Source organism: Phasianus colchicus, unplaced genomic scaffold (genome assembly GCF_987193195.1).
Source record: "Phasianus colchicus unplaced genomic scaffold, bPhaCol1.hap1.1 HAP1_SCAFFOLD_88, whole genome shotgun sequence".
Lineage (NCBI taxonomy): Eukaryota > Metazoa > Chordata > Aves > Galliformes > Phasianidae > Phasianus > Phasianus colchicus.
This window is the reverse complement of record NW_028325259.1, coordinates 107273-120732: the sequence shown is the minus strand read 5'-3', so window position 1 is coordinate 120732 and position 13460 is coordinate 107273. Positions and strand designations below refer to the sequence as shown.

At 50.0% G+C, this 13460-nt stretch overlaps 1 protein-coding gene across 6 annotated transcripts; it reads left to right on the top strand.

Annotated features, from left to right (window-relative positions):
* Positions 1–3437: 3437 nt before the first annotated feature.
* Positions 3438–12773, top strand: LOC149911586 (zinc finger CCCH domain-containing protein 11A-like). 6 transcript variants are annotated; one of them, XM_090133626.1, is made up of 10 exons: positions 3438–3990; positions 4459–4767; positions 7035–8750; positions 9328–9518; positions 9807–9930; positions 10353–10415; positions 10662–10748; positions 11040–11354; positions 11685–11758; positions 12216–12773. In XM_090133626.1, the coding sequence occupies exons 4-10, from the start codon at positions 9465–9467 to the stop codon at positions 12270–12272; spliced, it is 774 nt and encodes a 257-aa protein (XP_089989752.1). In that variant the 5' UTR covers positions 3438–3990; positions 4459–4767; positions 7035–8750; positions 9328–9464; the 3' UTR covers positions 12273–12773. The 6 variants fall into 6 exon arrangements, 5 of the variants coding, with proteins under 5 accessions (XP_089989752.1, XP_089989753.1, XP_089989751.1 ...); XR_016463167.1 differs by lacking the exons at positions 3438–3990; positions 4459–4767 and adding an exon at positions 11455–11504 and having other exon boundaries at positions 4777–8750; positions 12216–12272; XM_090133627.1 differs by lacking the exons at positions 3438–3990; positions 4459–4767 and having other exon boundaries at positions 4777–8501; positions 9356–9518.
* The last annotated feature ends 687 nt before the right edge of the window (positions 12774–13460 follow it).

Sequence of the window (13460 nt, the reverse complement as noted above, 5' to 3'; positions counted from 1 at the left end):
GCCTTGTGCCTTCCTGTCATCTTCTTCAGGTGTTCAGAACTTGTACAGCAAATTGGAGAGGTATCTGAAAAGACCTTAAAGAGGAAGAGAATGATGGGCATTTATGAAAACTATTTATTTATTTATTTATAGTTGGGTTTAAACAAGAAGATGAAGCAGCACTTTGTAAATGGTATTGATCCAGGATGTCCCCTAACGAGCTTTGCCCCGCCACTGTGTGGACAAATGTCCTCTGCAGGTACCCAGCCCCATTTCTATTCCCATTGTCCCCATGGAACTTGCATCAGTTTTCCTCACATCACTTTTCTCCTCTGCATTCACCCACTCAGTGCTAAACCTCGTTTGCACCATCTCCTACTGGCTTTCCTCAGACAGTGAAAGATTTCTCTTTTTTTTTTTTTCTTTTTTTTGCCAATAGTTTTAAACATGATGCAATTGAATAAACTGTAGAGCAATGTAATCCACTGCATGCCTTGTCCAAGCCGCACCTAATGAGGTTTGTCTTGGGAATATTTGTGCAAGAAATATGTTAGGCAGAGATAGGAAGGCATAGATAGAATCACAGTTAAGGAGTTGATCAAAGAGTCCATCAGACATTGGAGAGATGTTGCAAGTTCCAATAATCACAGAATCACAGAATCACAGAATCACTAAGGTTGGAAAAGACATATAAGATCATCCAGTCCAACCATCCACCTATCACCAATGGTTCTCGCTAAACCATATCCCTCAACACAACATCCAAACGCTCCTTGAACACCTCCAGGGTCGGTGACTCCACCACCTCCTTGGGCAGCCCATTCCAGTGCCTGACCACCCTTTCAGAGAAGTAGTATTTCCTAAAGTCCAGCCTGAATCTTCCCTGGCGCAGCTTGAAGCCATTCCCTCTAGTCCTATCACTGTTACACGAGAGAAGAGGCCGACCCCCAGCTCGCTACAACCTCCCTTCAGGTAGTTATAGAGAGCAATAAGGTCTGCCCTGAGCCTCCTCTTCTCCAGCCTGAACAATCCCAGCTCCCTCAGCCACTCCTCATCAGGCCTGTGCTCCAGACCCCTGTCACAGAGTTAACTAGATCAGTTTATGCCCGTGACAGGGGGACAGTAGGCCCCTGCCCTCCCCACCCCCCGCCTGGCCCCACAAAATGGGAAGGAAGGAAGGGGGGAAAAAAAACATCGGCAACAATCTATGGAGGTAAACTTATTTTACTAACTATGATATCGGAATACAAAATAATACAATATAATACAATCTAATTGAAATTGAGACTAATAAATCAAATAAGATAGGAGAGAGAGTTCCTGAGACCGAGTCAAACCTGAAAAGCTTGGAACGGCTAGGAAAGCACCTCCAGCACCCACTGCCAGGCAGTAAGAGACCGCCCCACCCGGAAGGGTCAGATCCCATGACTTCCGTAATGTATAGGGATAGGTACATAGAATTAGAGCATTAACACTTTAATTGCAGTACGTGATGTTTTGATGTGGAATATTGAAAATAAAAAAAAACATAAAACCATGACATTCCACCCCTTATTCTACGTCATTACATCATGCTTAATATATATATATATATATATACACATACATACACAAACAAAATGATTAAAAATGCATCACATGCACACGTCTATATACATATACATAGAATTACTGTCTGCACTCCCCCAGCATCAAGTTTCCTTGTGGTACACATTGAACATCCCAATTTTTCTGCATTACCCACCAAGTGGACTCAGGTCCCTGGGCAAAAACAGTACCGCAGAGAGGTTTGCCCTTTCCAGAAGCTGGAAGAACCCAAACTGCTTTTCCCAACATGCTCTTTACATGTACAACAGGGACCTTATCTCCCTCTACGGAATGTAGGGAGCTGGATTGGGTAGGACCATCACGACTGATAGATCCTCTGGTATTTGACCAATCAGGTGGCTTCTGCCAAATGCTTCTCCCAGTGCTTAAATGTTCCGCCACCCATTGCTTTCAGCACAGTTTTTAACAACCCATTGTATCGTTCAATTTTACCAGAGGCTGGTGCATGGTAGGGAATATGGTAAATCCATTCAATGCCATGATCTTTGGCCCAAGTATTTCCAAAAGAATTTTTGAAATGAGTCCCATTATCTGACTCAATTCTTTCTGGGGTGCCATATCGCCAAAGGACTTGTTTCTCCACACCAAATATGGTGTTTTGGGCAGTAGCATGGGGTACTGCATATGTTTCAAGCCACCCAGTGGTTGCCTCCACCATGGTGAGCACATAACACTTACCACTGTGAGATCGTGGCAAGGTGATAGAATCAAGCTGCCACAGCTCCCCATATTTATACTTTTGCTATCGCCCTTCCTCCCAGAGAGGTTTTATCCTCTTGGCTTGTTTAATAGTGGCGCATGTGTCACAGTCATTAATAGCCCGTGCAATAGCATCCATTGTTAAGTCCACCCCTCGGTCTCTAGTCCACTTATGTGTTACATCTCTCCCTTGATGGCCCGAGGTCTCAAGGGCCCACCGAGCTAGAAATAATTCACCCTTGTTTTCTGCCAGTCCACGTCTATTTGAGCCACCTCAATTTTGGCAGCTTGGTCTACCTAATGGTTATTTTGCTGTTCTTCAGTAGCCCGACTCTTGGGCACATGAGCATCTACATGGTGCACCTTTACAACCATAGTCTTTATTTGGGCAGCAATATCTTTCCACATTTCAGCAGCCCAAATGGGTTTACCCCTCCACTGCCAGTTATTGTGCTCCCACTGCTGTAACCACCCCCATAGAGCATTTGCCACCATCCATGAGTCAGTGTAAAGATAAGGCATTGGCCACCTCTCCTGTTCAGCAACATCTATGGCCAGCTGGACAACCTTTACGTCTGCAAATTGGCTTGATACTCCTTTCCCTTCAGTGGCCTCTGCAACTCATCGTGTGGGGCTCCACACAGCATCTGTGATGCTTCCCCACAATATGACACGATCCATCAGTGAACAGGGCATATTTCTTTTCATTTTCTGGTATTTCATTGTATGGTGATGCCTCTTTAGCACACAATACTTCTTCTGCTCATGACGTTCCAAACATTTTTATGTTCAGACCAGTCCATGATCACCTCCAGGATTCCTGGATGGCTGTGGTTCCCCATCTGCGCTCATTGTGTAATCAGCGCAGTCAGCTTACTCCAAGTGGCATCAATATCATGATGGATGGAGGGAAGCTTTCCCTTGAACATCCAGTTCAACACTGGCAGTCAAGGTGCCAAAGGAGCTATGGTTCAGTACTGATTACTTCAGAAGCAGCCTGAACTCCCTCATACGCAGCTAAGATCTCCTTCTCAGTTGGAGTGTAGCACTTTTCGGACCCCCTGTACACTCGACTCCAGAATCCCAGGAGTCAGCTTCGGGTCTCTCCTGAGGCTCTTCGCTGCAGACTCCAAGTGGGCTGCCCAGGGAGGTGGTTGAGTCACCATCCCCAAACGTGTTTAAAAACCGTTTGGATGTGGTGCTCCGGGACATGATTTAGAGGAGGGTTGTTAGAGTTGGGGTACTTCAGGTTGTGGTTGGACTCAATGCTCTTGAAGGTCTTTTCCAACGTGAACGATTCTGTGATTCTACAGGGACACAGTGTGTTGGATTGCTGTTTGTTGCAGAACACCAGCACAGGGCAGGACTGGGGACTGGGAAGATCACAGAAGATCACAGAAAAACCAAGGTTAGAGAAGACCTACAAGATCATCCAGTCCAATCATCCACCTATCACCAATAGTTCTCACTAAACCATATCCCTCAACACAAAATCCGAATGTTCCTTGAACAACTCCAGGGTTGGTGACTCTACCACCTCCCTGGGCAGCCCATTCCACTGCCTGACCACTCTTTGAGAGAAGTAGTATTTCCTAACGTCCAGCCTAAATCTCCCCTGGTGCAGCTTGAAGCATTCCCTCTAGTTCTGTCACCAGTTACACGAGAGAAGAGGCCGAAGCCCAGCTCACTACAGCCTCCCTTCAGGTAGTTATAGAGAGCAATATGGTCTGCCCTGAGCCTCCTCTTCTCCACAATGAACACTCCCAGCTCCTTCAGCCCCCACCCATCAGGCCTGTGCTCCAGACCCCTCACCAGCTGTGTTGCCCTTCTTGGAACACGCTTTGGGGGCATCCTCCGGTGGGTTCAGATGGTCCTGTAGTCTTCTGGAAGGGTCTGGAAATGTTCCTGAAGTGTCTTGGGGTGTCTAGTGGATCCTGGACTCATCCAGAAGGGTCTAGAGATGTCCCAGAGGGTTTGTTGGGGTGACCAGAGGGTGCCCAGGGTTTCCTGGAGTGTTCCAGAGTTCTCGAATGGGGATTTTGAGGACAACCTCACATAGTGACACGTTCTTATGCTGCTTTGTCCCCATGGGATCGTCCCCAAAAATATCTGTTTCCATTAAAATAAATACTATGTCAATTTTGTTGTATTTTTTTCGCCACTTCCTTTCAGAAATGGATGGTTCTCGCTAAATCTCCGTGCAAAGCTCCACAGAAACAACTCCCCACAGGCCACCAGGTGACACCAGGACAACCGTCAGCAGTGTCGGCACCGGGACAACCACCTGTCCCCGAAGTTCTCACTGTCACTGTAACCGTGGAACCTGGGGCCATACCAACCCGTCTACCTCGAGAGCCCCATCAGCGTCCTACAGCTCCTGGAGCCTGGTGACGCTGTCACCCTGGCTGTCCATGACTGTCCCAAGCTGTCCCCCCTGCCTTGGTGGCACAACTGCAGCATGGTGACATCCTCATTGAAGAGGTGACGAGGAGGATTACAGGGAGGGAGCTGGGGACAGTGGGGGGACACATGGGGTGTGACATGGGGTTGGTGGTATCATCGTTGGTGGTACTATCATTGGGTGTCACCTTCACTGGATGCCATTGGGTGTCACTGAGTGTCACTGTCTTCAGGTGACACCATGACACAAGGTGACCTCGATGTGGAACAGCCATGACGCAGTGTCCCCATCCCTGGCTGTCACTGTTGTTATCGTCATCTGGTGTCACCATCACTTGTGTGTCACCATGTCTTGGATGACACTATTCCCTGTACACTGAGCACCACACAGAGGGTGGGACTCGACTGTCATCCGGCCCCGCAAGCCCTGCGTTGTCACCATGCTGTCACTGAGCCTCTTGCTGTCCTTTGTCACCCCTCCAGGTCTGCCTACAGTCGGCCTCTTGTGAGGTTCAGATATGCTATGTGGATCAGGCTTTGTTTTTAAAGTCCTCGGTGGCTGCTTGCTTTGTACTGCTGGCTGTTGTTTTGATAGGAGCAAGAGAAGTCTTGTGTGCTAAGAAGAACCTGGTGGTGGAGGGGAAAAAAATCCTCAGGGTTTGGATGCTTCCGTGTGTTACGAGTGATGGTGATACCGCTGCTCGATCAGTTTGAGTGCATGAAACAAGTCTGCAATCTTTTATTAATGGAGTAATGTGAAAGGAGTCCTATGGATTTGAGAGTTGACTTTAAGTCTGTGGGCATTTTCCAGGAGCTGGGGTAAGGGATGAGGCAAGGAAAGTTGTGGTAAGAGGATGAGGTGTAGGAATAAGAACAGCTTCCATTGATATCAACTCCCGCGGTTACTTTTTGACTTGGAATGCATGCTTTTTTTAATAAAGAACAAACTCATTGTGCAGCTTTTGAATGAATTCATTCACACCTGTTACTGTTTGGTGTTCTTCTCTACATGGAACTGCAATTGAAATGGAGACTCCTGGTCTGATTGCCAGCCCCCTCCCGCATGCTCAGATCAGCCAAGTTTGCAAGGCCTGGCTCTTGGTGCCCAGTTGTGCCCAAGGTCAGAGAGTTGGCTCTTCTCGGCTTTGAGATGTGTTTTCCAGTTGCATGTTGTGTTATTTCTGTTGCGTTGACCTCTTGAGCTACAGCCCCAACTGGGGATCCAAGTAAACTAACACAGCAGGAATGGTTGAGGTATATGTGAACTTGGATTGGAAATGCAATACCAAGGACTGCACAAATGTGGGACAGTTCTGTCAGTGTAAGGAAAGGCATCTGCTGGCTGAGTGCTTTGCTGGGTGGGCATCACCCTGCTGAAGAGTAGGCAGCTGTTGTCTTTGCAGAAGCCACATCCATGGGGATTGGAAAGCTTTTTCTGCCTTCCAGCTCTTGGCTGTTGATCTGAGAGCGGAGGTTCTTGCCTGGAAAGAACCACCAGCAGAAAGGATCCCATGCATGGCTTCTGAGCCCTTTCAGATAAACCAGCTGGATTAACGTGGCCTGTGACCTTGGTTTGGAGTTAAGCCAGCAGGCTTTGCCCAAAGCAGAATGACCTGTGGGCACAGCGTCCAGCAGGTAGAAGTGACCAACAGCTGGAGACAGCAGCAGCTTGAGCAGCGCTCTTGAGGGAAATCCTCACTGGGAACAAAGGCCCAGAAGAAGAGAGTAGCTTGTCCCTGTGTTCACATAGTAAGGTTTTCCTTTCTCACCTGACTGTTACCTCTCAGGTGGTGCCTACAGCTGTGTGATGTGCTCTGCAGGAATTGCTAATGTTTTGCATTTAACCTTGTCTTTCATCTTCTTTTAAAGCTTAGAGGCAACCTTAATTTCTACAGTCCTGAGCTTTGTGCCACAAGAGCTCTCCAGTTTCTACCTGTGATGTGAGACTGTATTGTGTCTACTTTATGTCAGGCTCTTCTTCTCTTTTCATTTTAAGCTAGGAAAATTCATTTCTGGGCCAGGAGAAGAAGAAATGCAACAATCTTCCCTGCACTGCTCAGTTTGCCTGAGTTGCCAAGTGCTCCTCATTTTTCTTGTATCCTTCAATTCCAAGTTCATATTTTCCCAAAAACAAAAGAATTCAAAAGTAACCACCTACAGTTAAGTAAGCGATTTCAGTATTTATTTCTGATTGTGGCAATTACTTCAGTTCAGAAGTCATACTTAATTTACGGTGCCTGTTTTAATTTTAACAAAGTTTGCAGTTGTAGCTGACTTCCCAAGGCTGCAGCACATGGTGGTGGCACAGCCTTGGGCTTCTGCATTTGTGCTAATCCTCTGTCTTGCAGGTCAGCTGGTGCTAGAAGTGGACGGCATCCCAGTGTGAATGAAGGTTTGTGTAGGAGCAGCTGCTGATGGGAGGAAGGAAGTGCAGGCTAATGGACTCTGAAGCATCTCCCAGTACGGTACCAGGGGAGGCAGTAGTGATGTTGGGGGGCAGTTGCAGAAGAACACGAGGAGCTCCTCAGCAGGAAGCTACAAACCCTGCAGAAAGCTGCAGGAGACTCAGAGCACGTGTGGATGCCCAGGAGGAAATGGAGGCCCAGTATTTGAGCAGCGCCTGGCCATGGAGTGCTTTCCAGTCCAAATGCTTAAAGCCACAGTCCAGTTAGAGAGGCTGACACACGTCCTGGGGCCTAAAGATGCTGCTAGAGAAGCCAGGACTGGCCCTGAGGCCTAAAAACAGAGCCAGAGAGACTGGCAGTGGCCACAGGACCTGAAGCCACAGCCAGAGTGGCCAGCAACAACTCTGGGGCATAAAGCCACAGCCCCAGCCAGAGAGGCTGGCACAAGTCCTGGGGTATAAAGCCACAGCCAGAGAGGTCTGCGCTGGCCCTGAAGTCTGAAGCTCCAGCCAGAGAGCCCAGCACCAGCCCTGGGCCATAATGCCACAGTTATAGCCACAGAGGCCAGCACCAGACCAGATGGGGCTTAAAGCCACATCTACAGCCGAACAGGCTGGCACCAGCTGTGGAGCCTAAAGCCAAATCCTGAAAGGTCGGCACCAGCCCCTGAGCCTGAAGCACAGCCAGAGAAGCCGGAACCAGGCCAAGGGCCTAAAGACAAAGCCACAGCTGGAGAGGCCTGCACTGGCCCCAGGTCCTAAAGCCACAACCACAGCCAGAGAGGCTGGCACCACTGCTGTGGCCTAAAGCCGAAGCTGGAGAAGCCGGCACTGTCCCCAGGACTTCAATCCACAGCCTGAAAGGCTGACACCGGCTCCAGGGCCTAAAGCCAGGCACAAGAGGCCAGCACCAGCTTCGGGTCTAAACCACAGCCACAAAGGCCTACGCCGGCCCCGGGGCCTGAAGGTGCAGCCACAGCCCGAGAGGCCGGAACCAGGCCAAGGGCCTAAAGCCACATCTGCAGCCCGAGAGGCCGGCACCAGCCCTGGGGCCCAAAGCCAGAGGCACAGGCCAGCTCCGGCCCCAGGGCACACAGATGTGCCTTCCTATTGGTTTCTACTGATTCCTATAGGACTCCATTGACCACTCTGAGGCCATACTGGTCCTTACTGGTTTTTACTTAGCCATACTGGACTTTTCTGGTCTATACTGGTGTGCACTCCTCCCAGTTCCTACTAGTTCCTCTGGGACTCTACTGACCACAACGAGGCCATATTGAGTTTTTATTGGGCTGCATAAGAGTCATGTTCACTTCTCTGTTGCTTTACTTCAATTAACCCCCATTCAGTTAACCCCATTCACCCCACTGGGTGACCCTGGTGTTGATTTCCTAAAATTTGGATCTAGGAGGTGACCACTCCCTTTGCTTATGATGAAAGCACAGAAGTGATGCAGGCACTCTCTGAGGTCACAATGGTTGCTGGGGTGGGAGCGTTTGTGCCACAGCTGGTGAGCAGAGCTGGTGCTCTCGTGAGCGTGCTGCACACGGAGACTGAGCTCTGTGCTTTTCTTGAGAGAGATCACCCTGTGAGAGCCCATTGGAAGCACCACTGCGGTGTGTGTGAGCTGGGCACAGCACAGACTGAGCAGGCTGACCAGGTGAGCTGGGTTTGGTGCTGGGTGGTTGCCAGTGATGTCTCAGCAGAAAAGCTGGGCTGGGGAGGAGTTCTCAGCTCCAGCGCTGCCCTTCTGAATGGCTGTTTCCAGAGGAAACATGTTCTTCTTGAGATTCCATCCCATGTTTCGGTGAGGATGACGAAATGTCATTCCTCCCCTGGAAAATTGCTGCCAGGCCCCCACCTTCATGTCAGACCTAAAAAAGGAAGCAGAGTGCAGACTTCATAGAGTGCAACTTGTGTCTCACTGCTCCATGGATTGCTTGGTGTGCCATACCCAGCAGGTGTTTCAGCAAACCGCGCTGAAGTCACGGCAGAGAGCCGGGTGCTCAGCTGGGCACATGGACGGTCAGCACACCTGTGGGGGAAAAGGGGACCTGGGGGCACTTGCTGACAGAAGCCATGGCAGTCAGACACAAGCTGCAGCTAGTGATGGGCAATTCTTGCAGACAGCTGAGATCCATGCATTGCCCTCCTCAAGAGACTACATTGCGTAGCAGAAGAAAGCTGGGAAAATGCTTCTTCCTCATGATTTTTCACTTGCTGATACTTTCTGTAAGGGTTCCTGTCCAAAAGGAGAACTCGGAGATCAAGGCAGTTGAAGAACGAGTGAAGCCAGCTCCTTCTAAGAGCGAAGGAGGTTCCTGTGGAGAGAACCCTCAGACCTTGCAAGTCTTCCTCTGACACTTCAGCCATCATGGCTCAGCAAGGAGATGACCGTGGTTCTAATTCCTGCTCTGTGAGAGGAAAGGTATGGCTGGGTTTCCTTTGCTTGATGTTTCTTTCTTTTTCCCATGTTTAAGGGAAGGGGTGGAGCAGGAGGAGCCCTACTGGTCCTTTGTCACCTCAAAAACCACTTGGATTTTGCGCTCCCTGCTGACAGTCTGGGCTAATGACGTGGACATGGCTTAGGCTGTATTTTCCCTTAGTGATAATTAATCTCTCAGCACTCTGATAATCTATCTCTGGCACAATCTGGAACCTCTCTGCAAACCTTGGCTGCCCGTTCCCACTGACGTTTCTTCCTTTCTCTCCCCAGAAGCAGCGCAGCGCGCTTCCCCGTGTTTGGGAGCAGCAGCCAGCAGGCTGCCGGAGATCCAACCGCATCTTGCAGCGCGCAGAGGGACGCGATGGGAACAGAGCGTCCTTACTGCCACGCAAAAGTGAGTTTCTTGAGGCCTCTGTTATGAAGGATGGAGGAATGAATTTTGAGTATTACTTCTGAGTGGGTGCAGTGCTGCAGGGGATGTCAAATAAGCCACTGTGGAAGTGTTGGAGAGACCGACAGCGGCAGTTGGTGGCAGCAGTGAGGCAGAAGTCTGCATATAAATGCTTAGAGTCGAGTGAATTCCTTTTAGAGCCACAAAATGTGTCTCAACTTTTGCACCTGATAGTGTTTTGTTTGGTGATGCACCTCTGCTCTGTCAAATGGAGCTGTCAGGGAGGCTGGGGTTCTTCTGCTGTCATCTGAGCAAGAATGAGACTTTTGGTTTTTTGTTGTTTTGGGGATGGATTTGGTCTGACAGGACAATACTTCTACAGGCTACTGGTTTCTGTTAAATCAGCAAATTGTATTTTGTTGTAGGGACGGAGCCTGCGCGTCTGTGGAATGGTGCTGGGCAAGGGGGGAAGCGGAAAGCCTCCGCAGGTAAGCAGCTCTTGTGAGCTGTGGTGTGGGTACCTGCCTCTAAATAGGGCTGCATGCAGGGCTGTGTGTGATGGAGAGGAAAGGACACTGCAGATCTGTGTTGACTGCAGAAATGGCACAGTGTTGAATCAGCAGAAAGGCAAATGGAAGAAACTATGCTTGAAGACCAGAAATTTGTGTCTGACTGTGCTAAAGTCTTCCTCCAAAGAGATGTTCTTCATGTCTTTCTTGTTTCCTTTCTGTCAGAAGCTGATGCCAGTGGCCTTCCTCTGAAGCGCAGCCTTGCAGAAAGGCAGGGGGAAGCTACAGACCATGACATGGCACCCAAGAGAGGTACAGACGCACAACAGGCATCTGGGTTTGGTGCACTGTCTTTCTAACTAGGCTTTCTGTCTGTTCTTCCTGGGACTGTTCTCACTGCGTGTTGCTTGGGGTCTTAATCCCCGGGACTTATAGTTACCTTTCCTGTGCTGATTTGAAATACAAACCCACAGTTCATCCACGATCCTAAGATCCGTGACTGTGAACACTGCAGATGAGATGTGCTAGCATTGTGACCCATTTTGCAGACCGAAAGTAGTATTGGACTCTTGTTATATCTTCTTGCTTCTTCTTTCTTGCCAGAGATAGGTGCTGAGCCCAATGGAAAGATCTACACGAAAGCGGTGCAGAAAGTCCTTTCTGAGAGAGCTCATCTCCAGGCTGGAGGGCTTCCTACAACAGCAGGTCCCAGCTCAGGGAGAAGACCTTCCCCTGCAGCGTGCCCCCGCTCTGTCTCCAAGTCCCTGGCTGGATGTAAACGCAAGGGCTTGGAAGAAGAGCAGCAAACAGCAGCGCAGTTGCCTGCTACCAAAAGAGCGAGGGGTCAGAGCGGAGACAGTGTGCCGGCTCCAGCAGCACAGCCTGGGCCTGCTGCAGCACGGAGCTCCAAGCTAAGAGGTAAGAAGGTGCTGTGGTACCCACCCTGTAGGGTAGGTGCTGCCCTTATCAAGCACACTGAAGTTGCATAGGGTTTGCTTTGCTTTTTCCTTCTCTGCAGAGGGGAAAAGAGTTGAAGCCTACAAAGTCCAAAGGCAGTGAGGTGCCACAGTATGTAACCCCGACTCCATTAACTCCATGGTAGTCTTCTGCACCTTTCCACTGGAAATGTCATTCACTGAGAGGCTTCCAATTTCCTTTGTCTTTTTTCTGCCATCTGTTTTTATGGTACCCATGTTTCTGCAGTTTTGCTGCTGACAGAACGAATTCAGTTTTATTCTTGCTTTATAGCAAGAAGACAACGAAAAGAGAGAAGAGTGGAATTGAAGAAGGCTTCTCTGAGAGCTGCCGCTGCACGTGCAGAGGTGAGTCCTTGGTGAGCACAGACACGGCTCTTGTTGTTCTCAGTGCCTCTGCCTGTCAGACATGAAAGCTATTGCAGAATCCCAAGGCAAGCAATGTAATAGAAAAACACCCAGCTGTATGTTTAAGGAAATCACACTGTCAGTGACAGCTGCCTAGGGGAGCTTGGATGCCTTCCTCTGGCTTGAGAAGGACACTGTTGGTAACGGCTGGAGGGTTTTTCTGTGATAAAGAGCCTTGCCATGTCAGGCACTGCGACCTTTGGGACCTCGTTCCCCCAGCAGAGCATGAATCTTACCATAGGCAGTGTGTTATGAGAAGGAATGTCAGTGACCTGAATGGCAGGAACGTGCTGTGCTGCATGGGGCCGTTCTGGAAGGTTTACTGATCAGACTTTCTTAATGAGATCGCCCTAGATTGTTTCTGTCCTATCTCTATACTTGCCTTATTTCTTTCCAGTCATCCGCAATGAACACCCTTGTGGAGATGATGCAGAAGCTGCAGCTGAAGGACTGAGAGGAAGAGCATCAGAAGGCAGCGGCTGCAGCACGCAGAGTTACAGGGCAGCGTTCTGAGTGCCACCCAACTTGGCACTCCATGTTTGGTTGTAGTCAATAAAAAATAGTCACAATTAGAGATTGACAAAGAGCGCACGGCCTGATTTGTCCAGTGGCATTCCATGAGCTGCTGCACTACTGCTGGTCCAGAGTAGAAACTATGCAGCTTCGGACCACCAAGCTGCCATCCTGGCATTGTTCTTCTTGGAGGCAGTGGAACTTGGAGGTTCTCCTGCTGTTGCTGACACCTGACGTTGCCTAGGGAGGACTTGGCCACTGCACTCTGCTCCACCCCCTGTGCCACACACACACGAGTGCAGCCCACCACCCTTCCACCTGCCATGCAAACGCACCATCCCATCTTGCACACTTCAGCCACATGGCTTTCCTCCTCCTCCCCCCACCAGATCCCATTCCTGCTTCCCCTTCCCCACCCCGCCCCCCCATTGCTTTGGCCCCAGTAGCGTGCCAGCCCCCGCAGCCCTCCAGTTCGCATGAGGCTTTGCTTCCTTCGTGCACAACCCCTCCATTGCTGTGCCCCTTGTTGCAGCCTTCTTTTGCAGCACCATTTAGCGATTTCACAGAATCACAGAATTGCCAGGGTTGGAAGGGACCTCAAGGATCATGAATCTCCAACCCCCCTGCCACACGCAGGGCCACCAACCATTCCACCTAATGCTAGACCAGACTGCCCAGGGCCCCATCCAATCTGGCTTTGAACACCTCCAGGGACGGGGCATCCACAACCTCTCTGGGCAGCCTGTTCCAGTACCTCACCACTCTCTCCGTAAAGAATTTCCCCCTGACGTCCAACCTAAATCTCCCTTCCCTCAGCTTAAAACCATTTCCCCTTGTCCTGCTGTCACTCACCCTTTCAAAGAGTTGATTCCCCTCCTCTTTGTAGGCTCCCTTTAGGTACTGAAAGGCTGCAATGAGGTCACCCCGCAGCCTTCTTTTCTCCAGGCTGAACAAGCCCAGCTCTTTCAGCCTGTCCTCGTAGGGGAGGTGCTCCAGTCCCCTGATCATCTTCGTGGCCCTCCTCTGGACCCTCTCCAACAGCTCCCTGTCTTTCTTGTACTGGGGGCTCCAGACCTGGACGCAGTATTCCAGATGGGGCCTCACAAGAGCAGAGTAGAGGGGAGCAATC

Coding starts and splice junctions, on each gene's coding strand:
- LOC149911586 (XM_090133626.1), top strand. CDS start 9,465: ATGGCTCAGCAAGGAGATGACCGTGGTTCTAATTCCTGCTCTGTGAGA. Junction 10,416..10,661: donor GAAGCGGAAAGCCTCCGCAG/GTAAGCAGCTCT, acceptor CCTTTCTGTCAG/AAGCTGATGCCAGTGGCCTT. Junction 11,355..11,684: donor ACGGAGCTCCAAGCTAAGAG/GTAAGAAGGTGC, acceptor CTTGCTTTATAG/CAAGAAGACAACGAAAAGAG.